The sequence below is a fragment of the Opisthorchis viverrini genome (assembly GCF_000715545.1).
Source record: "Opisthorchis viverrini unplaced genomic scaffold opera_v5_354, whole genome shotgun sequence".
NCBI lineage: Eukaryota > Metazoa > Platyhelminthes > Trematoda > Opisthorchiida > Opisthorchiidae > Opisthorchis > Opisthorchis viverrini.
Window position 1 is genome coordinate 265,161 of NW_008752014.1, and position 12,691 is coordinate 277,851.

Below are 12,691 nucleotides of genomic sequence, written 5' to 3' on the forward strand. Positions count from 1 at the left end.
GTTGGGGCATAAGCCGACACGACAAACAGGCACCGCTTTTTATCCCGCGAGGCATTGAGATTGATTGAACTAAATAACCGGACGTCGCAGAGACGAGGGATCCAATCCAGCAAAGCGCGTTCAGCTCTGGGGCTGAGCGCAACTCTCACGCCATATATTCCACCAGTCATCGCTTCTGGGTCACCGGACACACGGAGGGAGAAATGTGAAAGAGCTGAGTTCATCCTTGGCGTTTTGAGATGCATAACCACGCTCGGGTCTTGTATGCGTGTTTCGGAGACACAGCATACATCAATTTTAAGGGAGTACAAGGTTTCAGCAACCATTGCCTGTTTGCCAATTTGACATAGCGTACGGACGTTAAAAGCTCCTACATAGAAAGGATCTCGTGGATTTAGAAAGGTGTTATTTTGTTTAAGGCTTGCAGGCAGCGTGGAGCATAGGGCCCTTGGGTCAGATGACTGACAGTCAAATGGCCCAGCGACGTTTGCTTGTGCAGTGGGAAGGGGTTGGAGAGGGACATCGGTGGACGCCGAACTGTGCGGGCAAATGATACTTCCCGGTTGCCCAGTCCGAGGAAGGGGGTTTGGTTGAGGTATCCCACCTCGAGCCTTTGTCTTAAAAGTCTGACCCGCAAGGCGGTGGGATGACGTAGGTTTTGTTCGGGAACCCTGACCCTAGCCTCTGACTCAAAAGCCTGACCACGAGGCAGTGTGAGATTGTGGGGTTTTGTTCAGGGACCTTAACCCTAGCCTCTAACTCAAAAGTCTGACCCACGAGGCAGTGGGAAAATGTAGGGTTTTCTTTAGGCACCATACCCGGAACCGACGACTCGACAGTCTTACCTGCTCGGCTGCAGGGGGTTGGCCTAACCCGAGGGCGCAGGGAATAAGGCATTACTGTCTCATTCCTGATGCGGCTGCGCACAGCAGGTGCCTTTTGAGCAGCACCGGGCTCTTTGGTTTTAAAAGTATTTCGACCGTATTGGATAATGCGCCGGCGGTCACGGTCAACCGTTGGGCGATCGGAGTGTGCGGTTTTTGGGGCCGACCTTTTCTAACCCGTCCTTCCTCGGGGGAAGGCAGCATCGCTGCTTCCATAAATATGGACATGCTGGTCGCCTGGGGGAAACACCTTACTGCCTTCACACTCCTGTCGCAGAGGACAGTACGACTTTACCCCCAGACCGCCTCGTAGCACGATTACTCGTAGTACGGGGTCTCGCTGCTCTTGGTCTGGCTGCTCCCCTTTGGCACTCCTGGCATGGTTGCACATTGTGGAATGAAGTTACAGCCAGTGTAGCCCGCGGGATCGCTGCAGCACTCAAGCCCGATCACCACGTCAAGGTGGCAGCTTTAGGTCGGGGGAGTGCCCCATCACCATCGGCTTACTTTGAAAGCGAATTTGCGTGTAACAAATCGTCGCTGAAAGTGGCCACCATTTGTTTATGGTGCTTGCTGAGATATCATTTCAAAATTGCTTGAGCAAAACAAGTGTCTCTGAGGAGAGTATAGTAAGAATGAACCAGTGCTGATAAATCTTTTCAAACCATTACGCGCAGGTAGAAACGCTCTCCAGCCTATCTACAATGTGCCTCAAAAAGCACCTCACTGGGACCACTTTTACGAACTTAGTCATTCCAGTGTCTAACGGTTACATTTTCGGGGTTGTATTGAAAGGCAGGGAGTCGTGCAGACAAAAAGGGTTACTTTTGATGGTAGTAGAATAAAGGAGATTCCTTCAGCTGGGGTAAGTAACTCATCGTTTCACTAAAGCTTTTGCTTTTCAGTCAAAATTATATGACGCTTTGCTTCTATGGACGAGTTTTGTTTTACCCTGACGGTTTTTCCTTCTTGGTATATTCAGTCACAATCCCCGTAAGATGGGGGCGCGAACTCCAGGTTTGGAAGCACTTGTACAAGACAGAATCAGAAGGAGGCCCGCTATTTCTATTCTGTATCAGTAGTTCAAATCTAATGTTCCATCGCGCAGTAGTTTTTGGCAGGCAAAAAGAGTAAAGCTATACAAGCAAGTGAACCACATAGCCAGCAATATTCTCCTTACAATTGGTCGGTTTGGTGCTGCGTTCGTTATCCTGAAAACCCTGTTTCTGCATCTCAGAAAGGATTTGTTAGTTTCTTGAGTGGACTCCGTCCAAATTTAAAATATATAGGGTTTTTCGTTTCACACTGGTGGGCAATTCTTCAAAGTTCAACAACTACTTTATCCCTCAAAACCCGCCAATACTCAACACACCAGTCCACTTGTTCAATAATTACTTAGTCTCAGAGGGACGTATAGCAACAATAAGCAATTACATAAAAATTGTTCGGTGCTGCTTTCGAGAGTAGGTGCGCACATTTTTGAGGTTGTGCACTTTCCAGTGTAGGTAGTGTAGGTAGTGGAGAATGATGGAAAAGCTTCACCAAACAGATCAACATGGATTTCGAAGCTATCGAAGCCTGAGTCTGACCATGAGAAACTCAGGTTCCGCCTTCTCGGAAGGAAGGAAGAAAAACCTCGTTGAGAATCCTGACCATATCGGGACCAGCATTAACTATGTTCAAGGAATTTCCACCAGTTTTCAGGATGAAGAGAAGAACATACTCATTAGGTTACCACAGTTATTCTACTGGTGAGCAAGGTGGTGTGAATTAAACAAACGCCATCTGCTCTGGTATACAAGACCTATTTTGATATTCTAATCCTTACCCATACGATTTCTATGGCTCTTGAAACAATGAATCCGTAGTCTGTCCCTTTTTATACGACTGACTACGCTTGACCACCCCGCGGTTTCCTTAAAGTACCATGTTCACGGTCATAGAGTAAAGCTAACTCATACCGGTAACTGTACAAGATGGTCGAGGACTCCACAATTTGCAGGATCATCGTATTTACCGTTGTGGCTCGTCCACCATTCACTCCTTTAAAATCTGATTACAGTGCTAACTGACACTTGGTCAAGAGCTCTTGGCCGTTGACACTTGTGACTCTGTACTACTCTGTGGATATGGTTAAATAAGTTTACGCATTTCCACTCCAAAGGATGACTTCGAGATGTAAGATTCGGACTGGCTGGTTGAGGTTTGATTGGCGACTCTCTGGACCTCTAGCCTCCTAAACGAAGAGGTAAACCGAAATGTTTACCATAAGTTGATAACAGTGGAAAAGTGCAATCTGCAGCCACTGGGAAATAATAAAAGTAGATTGTACGGAAACCTTCTCAGCTGATAACGTTTCCCATGAGAGGGCGTCAAATTAAACCAACACAACATATATGAGGGATTCGATTAAAAAGGAACTTTCAAACCGAGGAGTTACCAACATGTCTACTCATACCAAGCTTTGCACCACATTTCTGTTGACACAAGGGATCTGTATTGGTTTCTACAACGACCCATTATCGATAAATTTGTGTCATCGGACAGGTTTTATGGTCATTTAATCTGGCCTGAAGGGACCCTGATGAAACCGATGTGTCGATCGATGTAGCATGGAAGCTCCTCACATTAGGCTCACAATCAAAAGGCCGAGTGCATGCACTGGTGTAGGATGCCGCCTTCCAAAAGTGGGTGCATATTAACCTAAATCCTCACTTATTAGTCATCAAAATGTTTCTTATCTCAGCTGCTGCTTGCAACTACTCTCATTTGCACACAAAATTTGCTTTTGACAAGATACTCGACTGAGTTCAGCTGAAACGCTCGTTTATGAGGTGGATCATCGTGAACGATATATTCAACTGGATTCAATGAGTTTTCTGTCAAAACCAAACTTCGTGCGCAAATGAGAGTATTGGTCTAAATTTGTCCAATGATCTGGATTCAAGTAGGATACAAGTTTGACGAAAAATCGGGAACTGTGCTCATCGGATTGATGAACCCTAATCATGGAGAAACCCGTCGTGGGCTGTCGAAGAGTTTTCATCAAAATAATGGGTGGTGCGCTACTTCCAGACAACAATACTTTTAGCACTTTTTTTGTAAAACTTCAGATCACCATCCTTACAACATACTGAGCACAAGTGATACCCATCTGTTGAAAACTGGATACTCAGTGGCGACTATCAGTGAGTTTATCAAAGGATACCGCTTCTACAGTGTCTGCTGAAGAGTGTTTTCCAAAATTTTTGAGCAACACGATAAAGAGGAACTTCGCGCGTGTCATACTCCTGACGTTGACTCATTTAACTGGAATCACTTTGGAAAATAGTGATAACCTGAAAAATTAGTATTCACGAATATCTATATTAATTTATCTGAAAGTGTGTCACGCTCTTCCGATAGCCTGTGGTATTTACTAAACTTTGCTATAGGGATATGTAAATCATAAGTTACATGCAAATCGTGGCATCTTCATTTCAGTCGTCCTGTACTACATGTGAAGAAACTCAACTACCGATTGTGAGGCACTGACATATTTTAATAGACAAAGTAAATCTTACAGGACACCACTCTATTGTTGCTAAGTAACCGTGTAACATCAATTTTCTGAAGGTGTCCATTCAGCTTGATATTCTTCCTAGGGTAGAATAACACGCGTAAAGAACTTAAACTAAACTTAAACTAAAGAAATTAAAACTACCAAACTGTCTCGTGTGTTTTGAAACCACTGCACATACCCTAGTCAATGCATCTAGGGGATTCTGTTTTCGCGAGTTTCACTAATATTTCTTGGCCTAAACTGTTGTCAGATTGTTCAAAGTCCTTACTTTCTTCGAGGACAAATGTCTTCTTTTTTGAGAAAATTCTGTGATGCCACCGAGAATGACATGACTGGAGAATGGCTTAACCTCATAACCAGCTCTATAAAGGTTATCAATCGCGGAGTTCTTAAAACTTGTATGAGCATAGGAACAGGAGTAGATAAAGTATATGCAATCGAGCCTTTTCTCAAGTATGTTTCACCCGCCGGCTTCTAAAAAGAATCTGACCTGTAATAAACTACATGAATCCTTTCTGTAAGGAGCCGTGTGTATTCATGAAGGGACTTGTATTTATGATGCAGACGTAACTTGTTATAGACCTAAAACTGCATCGACAGCAAGGAAATCCAACAAAGAAACAAAGTTGTATGAAATCCCATAGCTGCAGTTATGTGAATCCCTTCTCAAGGCTTCTGCTGTGTCCGCCAGACCCCTTAGACACATATTTACCATTGGAAGGAATTAAAGGTACACAGGCGCTGACCTAATGTCCACCGCAATTTGAGAGAGATGTAGCTAGGCGACTGTAAGACTATACAACAATTCGAAATGACATAGCTCACTTAAACTGTGAGACAGACTATTCGGTGATTTACGTCACATTATGGGTTGTCAATAATATTTTCTGACAAGCTGTGAGCTAAAAATTAACTGGTTAATAACTCGTTTGCGTCACTTAGTATTAATACGCTACGGTTTTCTTTATCATAGTGAAGCGTCATTCACACAACCGAAGAACCGAACTGTGAAACTCAAAATACGAGCGAAACTGAGATTAGACAGATCGAAATCTCATTCGATAGTATGACCAAAAAATGTATTCCATCTAAATACGGACACGCTTTGGCAATAAATGGCGATTCCATTTGAAAATCGGTGCCACCCATCGAAGTGTTTTCATTAGTGCATTGTGAAATGATGACGAGCTAAGCTTTAGCGGTATATCGGTGCGTTTGTGTACCTCTGGATTCCATAAGCATTTGTATCAGTCTAGTTTCGAATTGATCCGTGTGGAATTTTAAGATAAGGTTGAAGTCCGGCAACAAGGTGGGGTTGTTTTAAAATCAGTTGGTCACCATACACCAAAATAAGGTGCGGGATATGGGCAAATATTTTCTTTTGTTGAGCTTCCACGTGAGATGATGATTAGGCACACGTTACGAGTAGTGTATGAACTCAGTGAGAAATACACATAAGTGTTTTGAGAAAATATACGGAAAACTACGAATAAAGTCTTCAGACGTATCTCACAGACTACCGAAAGCAGAGAGGCACAACTTATTGACGCTGATGTGGCTATATCCGGAAAATTACAACCACGTAATCAATTTTTGTCCTTTTTGGTCTCATCACTTAGGATAGACGAGATCGGTTGGTTGACCGATGGTTAACTGCTTTGCACTGCTGACTGCAGAGCTATGCTTTGCCTGCCGATTGCGGACCGTCCCAGCAACTGGTTACACCAGAAACACTACTCTCATTTGGAGAGCGATAGCTGTCCGAGACGAGTCGACGAAGGTGCCGACAGTGAAAATGCCGACCAAACAGTAGCATCATGGATTTCTTCCAGCCCAAATCAAGGAGGAAAGCTTCATTTGGCTGAGGTACTCAGGAGCTGACCAGATGTTTTCTGTCGACATCTGGTGGCCCCCCACACTTACAGCTTGTAGCTATCAGGTCCACCGAGAAAACGGACACCTAAGTTCTCAGTCAGTTGGAAAATGTTTGGGACCGATTGGAAGTCATGGTTTCAGAGGGGTTTGGTAAACAACCGGTGGATTTATTGCTGGACAACGTTTCGCTTTTGACACAAAAGCTTCGTCAGGCCAAGTGAGTAAGTAAGTAGGTTGATTGGGTTTTAAGGAAGTCGGGGAACCAATCCGTGAGATTCCTTATGACCAGTGACGTGATCAGTGCTGGGTGTTCAGTCTGATGTTCCTGTTTGTTGATTAGTGGGGATGACTAAGATTTACGATAGACTGGTTAGGGGGGGGGTTCGTCTTAATGATGAAGCCAGATTTTTTCGTCCTTGCTTCTTCAATCTAGGACACCTTAATGGAAAATTCCTCTTGGGGTCGTTCACAGATATCGTTCACCTGTGTTCGTCCAAGGGTGCTGGGATAATGGTTTGGGGATGGGGATGGGGATGGGTGGATTTAATTGGATCTAATTCTACTTGGATTCTTGTACTTTTAAACCCAGGCGATTTCGCTGATAATTGCACATCGCCTCGTGTCATCTCGGCTGATCTAGGACCGCTCTCCACACGTTTGCAAGTTCTACCCCCTCTATTCTGTTCACACTCGGATGCTTGGCGATTTCCTCGGCCACCAGTCGCTGTGGTGTGAATCTTAAACCCCGTCTCAGGATGTCTACATTTTCTAAATCTATCCTATGCCCAGTGTCTAGAGCATGCCCTACCATTACTGAATCTATGACTAACGCCTGGTATTCCTCTACGTTTCTCTCTCGTCTGTTAATGGAACGCTTATGCTCACCGATTCTGGTGTGCAATTCCCTGGCTGTCTGACCTACATAAACCTTTGTGCAGTCGTTACATTTTATTTTGTATACACAATCCCCAGTTCTATCAACCATAAGGCGATCCTTCAACTGCACCAATACTGAGCGTAAGGTTTTTCCCCTTCGGAAATGCTACTCAAATGTAAGCCGCATTTTGTATGGAATGACTGCTGTTCTGACCCATTCATTGTTGGATTTTTGTGTTTGCTACCTGTTAGTTGCCTCTTTATTAAACCCATTGTCTTGAAGACGTTTTCACCTCAAGTTGCGTTGCTCTTCGGTGAACCTCATCTGTGCACAGTGCTCTTACTCAACTGAAAGTCGTTGAAAGTATGCTAGCATATACTGCTTTCCGGTATGTCGAGGACCGCACCACTATTTGTTGATTTCCGGTAGAGTTGTTTTTAATTCCCCACCACTCTTGCGCGTCATGTAGTCAAGGAAGGGACTCAAACTCCATGCTAAACTTTATGTGATGGTTCAAAGTTCTAGGACATTGAAAGAATTCGTTAACTTCACCACGCTTTATCACAACGAACGTATCATCTACATAACGCGAAGGGATATCCAATATCTCCGATTCTAGCCAATATGTAGATGTAAGACTTCGAACAGAAAGCTTTAGACAGATTCGACTGCCCACTGAGAGTTTTCTGACATAAGTGTTGGTCATTCCCATTAACCAACAAACAGAAACTTCAGACGGACATCCAGCACAGATAAAGTCGGCTAGTCATAAAAAATCACACGGACTGATTCCCTGACTGTCGTGAAACCAGATCAACCTGACCACTTGGCCTGACGAAGCTTTTGTATAAAAAGCGAAATGTCGCCCAGCAACAAGTCCACTGATTGTTTACCAAACCTCCCTGGAACTGTTAGAGGTACGTTCAAAGACTGCACGTCCTGCAGCATGATTTTGCAATATGTGGGGGAAGCACGCGCCGAAGGGTTGGATGACTTCAGTAAACTGATCAAGCAATACTTGCACCTCCTGCTCTTATTCACTTCACAGCTCAAACAGCGTATTACCGAGTAGGTCATAAAAACGTCGGTCTGCAAACGTGGTAGTGAACCTATGCCATCCACTATTGGTCTTATGGGGACAGCTTCCTTGTGAATTTTCGGCAACCCGTAAAGTCGTGGTTGGATTGCACTTTTTGGGCACAATCGATACCACTTGCCTTGCCCCTTATCACATGCCTAACTTTCTGAAGATAGTCACTCCCATTCATGACGACCGTCGCCTTACCTTTATCTGCCTTTGTAATTACTTACTTGTCTACATTTTTTAACGTGTTTAAGGCTCTTCGCTCAGCTGGTGCAATGTTTGGAAGCCCTGGTTGCTGGGACTTCAGGACCGTGACCAACTGTACACGTAATTTTTCCGCTTCCATTGCAGGAATCATTTGGAATACAGACTCAACGCTAGGAATGATCCCTTCTGCTCTTATAACGTCCTTACTTACTGCAAAATTTAATCCTTTCTCTAACAGGCAACGTTCCTCTTCACTTAAGGGTCTATCTGATAAAATGACTACGCTACAATAGCTAGTGGATGACCTTCTCTGCTGTGTAGAATAACAAGTGGTAGAAAGAAATTTCTCGAACTTACGTATTTGTCTGTCCTTGCACTGTTTACCTTGAGCTGACTCCTAAGTTGCTAAGTAGCGGTCGTCACACCAGTCATCTGACAAGTTCAGCAATTCGTCACACGAAGAATGTCAGTCGTCCCAGTTTGTTGGTCACACCAGAACCCCAAAACAAAGCTACTGTAGCTCCTGGCTACCTAATTATAATCCCCAGGTTTCAGAAAACTTCTGACAGAACGAAATTACAACACCCCCCTGTATGTGAAGCAGCCTACGAAACCACCAAAAATATTTCTGTCTTGAAGGTATTGTCCATAGGGTATTTATAAACAAAACAAAACCTCTCACTTAAGTTGTTAGGTCTGTCAGAACAGTGGAAAGTTAGTGCTTCGGTGCCTGAAATATGTTTGAAACGGGACACCACGACAAACCGGTATGTTATGTGTCAACAATCACTACTAAATTTTGCTAGTATAAAGGGATACGGGGATTTTCAGTTGAGGTTTCATTTCGTAAATGAAAACTGGAAAGCCGAGAAGTTGTGAATGACGAACAGGAAAAAAACAACGCTTTCATCCAAAGCTGTTCACTAAAATAACTCTATTCTGTCATTACGTTTGCAGTAACGAAGTTGACCAAAATGTTTATGGATCAAGTGTACGTGTGCGCATACCATTTTTATCTAATTGACTACTGGCGATGAGCCTCAAAAAAGATTTACAGGATGAGATGACTTTGTCATTGTGAGAGTATTTTCCTTTTCAGCCGCTTCTGACTGCGTTTTAAATATTCGGCCTAAGCACAAATATTGCTACATTAGAGAGACGAATGAGATTGGGATGATAAAACGTCAGATTTCGGAAAATATAGAAATTCCAGCGAGAAACTGGGTGGAAAATTTCCGGCCATGCTAATTTTAAATCGAGGGTGATAGGTGTTGGCTTGGTAAAATTAATTGCGCACCACCTCATGGTACAATCTGGATTCGCTCAGAAACTTTAAAGACAAACAGCAAAATCAGCTGTATTCGTGTTTGAATGTTGTTGTTTTACGTTCGAAAACCCGAAAATGTGGTTCAGTAACTTTATTCCATTGCTGATGCACGATTCTTCCGTGAATATAAAGGGGCTAAAATGCTCCTTAATTAAACCGTTCTTATAAAGGTATACTCTATACCTAAAAGTTCTGAGTCGCCAAAACATTTATTTCATTGATTACTGAGTGAGGACCACCTTACTGGATACATAATTTAGAGCTACTAGTGTCCCGATAGTCGCAAAAAATCCAAGTGAGCCGTTACGATAATCAGACTAAAGCGTTTATATTTCATTTCTGAGTATTTTTATTCGAGGCGAACATGCTAAAGTGAGAATCATGTGAGCCCGTCTCTTGTGACATTTTTCAGTCTAATTTACTGCGCGGAGGTCTTGTGTTTCACTTTCGCGAATATCCAAAACATATGAAACGTTACAGTAAGTAGGAACGTGAAAGTTATTTACGTTAGTACCACTTCTTGTACGTGCCGTTTTCACAACTCCATAATTTTTCATTGGCATATATTGACACTCCTCAAATGGCATTTCTAGACTAAGGCCAAGCCATGCAGGTGCCCATCTTCACTAAAATAGAGTATGTAACTCCTCACTAACTCATAAACACCATCTTGAGTCACCCAAGATGCAGCCCATTCATGATAGTCGCTTATTCTATGTTTTATCGGTTTCAGTTTACCCATTGCGTGAACGTTTTGGAACTCCGTTTTCCTTTGTGGCACGTATCCAAAGCTTCGGAATTACGCCTTCTGGACTGAGACGCAGCAGATCCCGAATATTCAAGCGCGATTGAGTTGGAGTGGATGACGGAAGAGCAAATAGAGTGGATTTATGGAGGGGGGTTTCAGACAAATGCACAACGTGGGTTTGTTGGGAATTCAGACCGCAAGTACCTGAGCTGTCAGCTGAAGTTTTCAAACCGATAACCCACATGGGGAACTGAGTTCTATGAAGCAAGAATCCGATAAAGAGCTGAAGCATTTACCGCCCGACGAATTCACACCAATTCTGCGCGAAAAATAAACAATTCACGTATAATTTAGTCCTGCCATGACCCATTGATTGTTGTACTTAGTGGCTCTTCAGGTGGACAATCCCATAGTTCCAGAAATATTCATCCATATTTGCGCTTAGTTGTCAATTGGAAAGGCAATATAGTTGGACGCAAATGAATCGCTCAGCCAGGGTGAAACGCGGAACGACCTTTGTATCACGTTGGTACAACCTTAAGTGGAAAACCAGCATTTGACTTTTCATCGTTCTGATTCAGCATTAACTCATGTAATAGAAGTGATGGAAATCGGTGGCTGCTTGTAAACGATGAGCCACAGAACGTCAAGCTTGGTATCAAGCAGCCTTATGAGCGCTAATATGTCAACTAGTTCCATGCTTTGTGCAACCTTTGATTACCTATGGACCACCAATCTGCTATACTGGTCGACTGGCTGATGATTTCAAAAGGCGTGGATCATTCACACACTGAGATAAAGAGTGGATCTTACTTTGTGGTCCTACAATATGCAATAGTGGTCAGCTATCCCCCTCGTCATCATCATCATCATTATCATCAACACCATCATCATCGGTCATCATCATCTCGTTTTTATCATTAAACTGTTGAAAATGAAATTTTGTTTACTGGTCTTTGAGTGAAACCCAGTGGTATAAATGGACTTTGAGTAAATCTTGTTGAAAGCAAGGATCCCCCTCGCATCATCATCATCATTATCATCAACACCATCATCATCGGTCATCATCATCTCGTTTTTATCATTAAACTGTTGAAAATGAAATTTTGTTTACTGGTCTTTGAGTGAAACCCAGTGGTATAAATGGACTTTGAGTAAATCTTGTTGAAAGCAAGGGGAAAGAAGTTAAGTATTGCGGACGTCAATGGTTAGACGGAGATCTGTCCAGAGCTTTATTATGTAAGTGATCAAACTTGAGAACTTCGGGAGACTCCATGGTTCTTTCCTCTTTTCCTGTGACAAATTGAAACAACATCGTCACTGACTGATAAGATCACAGACAAACTCAGACATACTTCGTATCCGGCAAAGATTCAACAGGTACCTAGTTACCAGTCGGCTCAGGAGTTTAAACGAAAAGAAAGGAATTGTACTTCTCAACCGAATTAGCCTAGATGAACAGTGGTTTTAGCCAATATGGATTACAAGGACATAGGAGCTAAGCCAAAAGGGAGTGGCTAAATAATTAACCCTTGAGAATTTCATCATAAATTCTGTTTGCCATCCTACCTAAAATCTGCTTACGTGTGCTTCCCAAGCAAAGTTGATGATGATGATCATCATCATCATTATCAAGGACAGCAACATCAGTGTTGTCACTGACGCTTCACTGCTGTACAACCATAAGGTTTGCCTAGTTATATATATATATATATAATTGTATTAAAAGCCCTACAGTGAAGAGCACAGATGGGGTCACAGGGACCCCATCCTGGAAGTCGCACAACCCCAACAACACCCAAACTCTTCGTGATCTCTTTGACACCTTTCTGCCAAGTCATGTGCTGTCCACCTCGCGGTTTGCGCCATCCTGAAGGAGGCACGGAGAACAACACTCGTCTCGGTAGACGGTGTTTTGGCATGCGTAGCACATGAAACTACATGAACTGCACAAAAGTTGATGAAAAGCTGAAAGGACTGAGGTATGGCTCGTGATTGTCCACTAGGTATTTCCTAATTCGGTATATTCACCTTCCGTCACAAAGAGACTGGACCTTACCGTGGTGTGACGGTTTGCGCACCTCAGCGATCCATTGAGCTATACTGGAGAGTGTCCTGCGACACTCA

General features: G+C 43.3%; 2 protein-coding genes across 2 annotated transcripts in view; both read right to left on the reverse strand.

The window, feature by feature from the left end:
* T265_10339 (hypothetical protein) overlaps nucleotides 1–897 on the reverse strand; it is a gene marked incomplete at both ends in the record, with an annotated part of 6,327 nt that extends 5,430 nt beyond the window's left edge. The window contains 2 exons of the mRNA XM_009176679.1: nucleotides 21–617; nucleotides 703–897. Of these exons, the coding sequence (XP_009174943.1) occupies nucleotides 21–617; nucleotides 703–897 (792 nt within the window). The remainder of the gene's footprint in view (nucleotides 1–20; nucleotides 618–702) is intronic.
* An 11,403-nt stretch (nucleotides 898–12,300) lies between these two features.
* Nucleotides 12,301–12,691, reverse strand: part of T265_15120 (hypothetical protein) — a gene marked incomplete at both ends in the record, with an annotated part of 5,536 nt that continues 5,145 nt past the window's right edge. Inside the window, one exon of the mRNA XM_009176680.1 lies at nucleotides 12,301–12,501. Coding sequence (XP_009174944.1) covers nucleotides 12,301–12,501 — 201 coding nt within the window. The remainder of the gene's footprint in view (nucleotides 12,502–12,691) is intronic.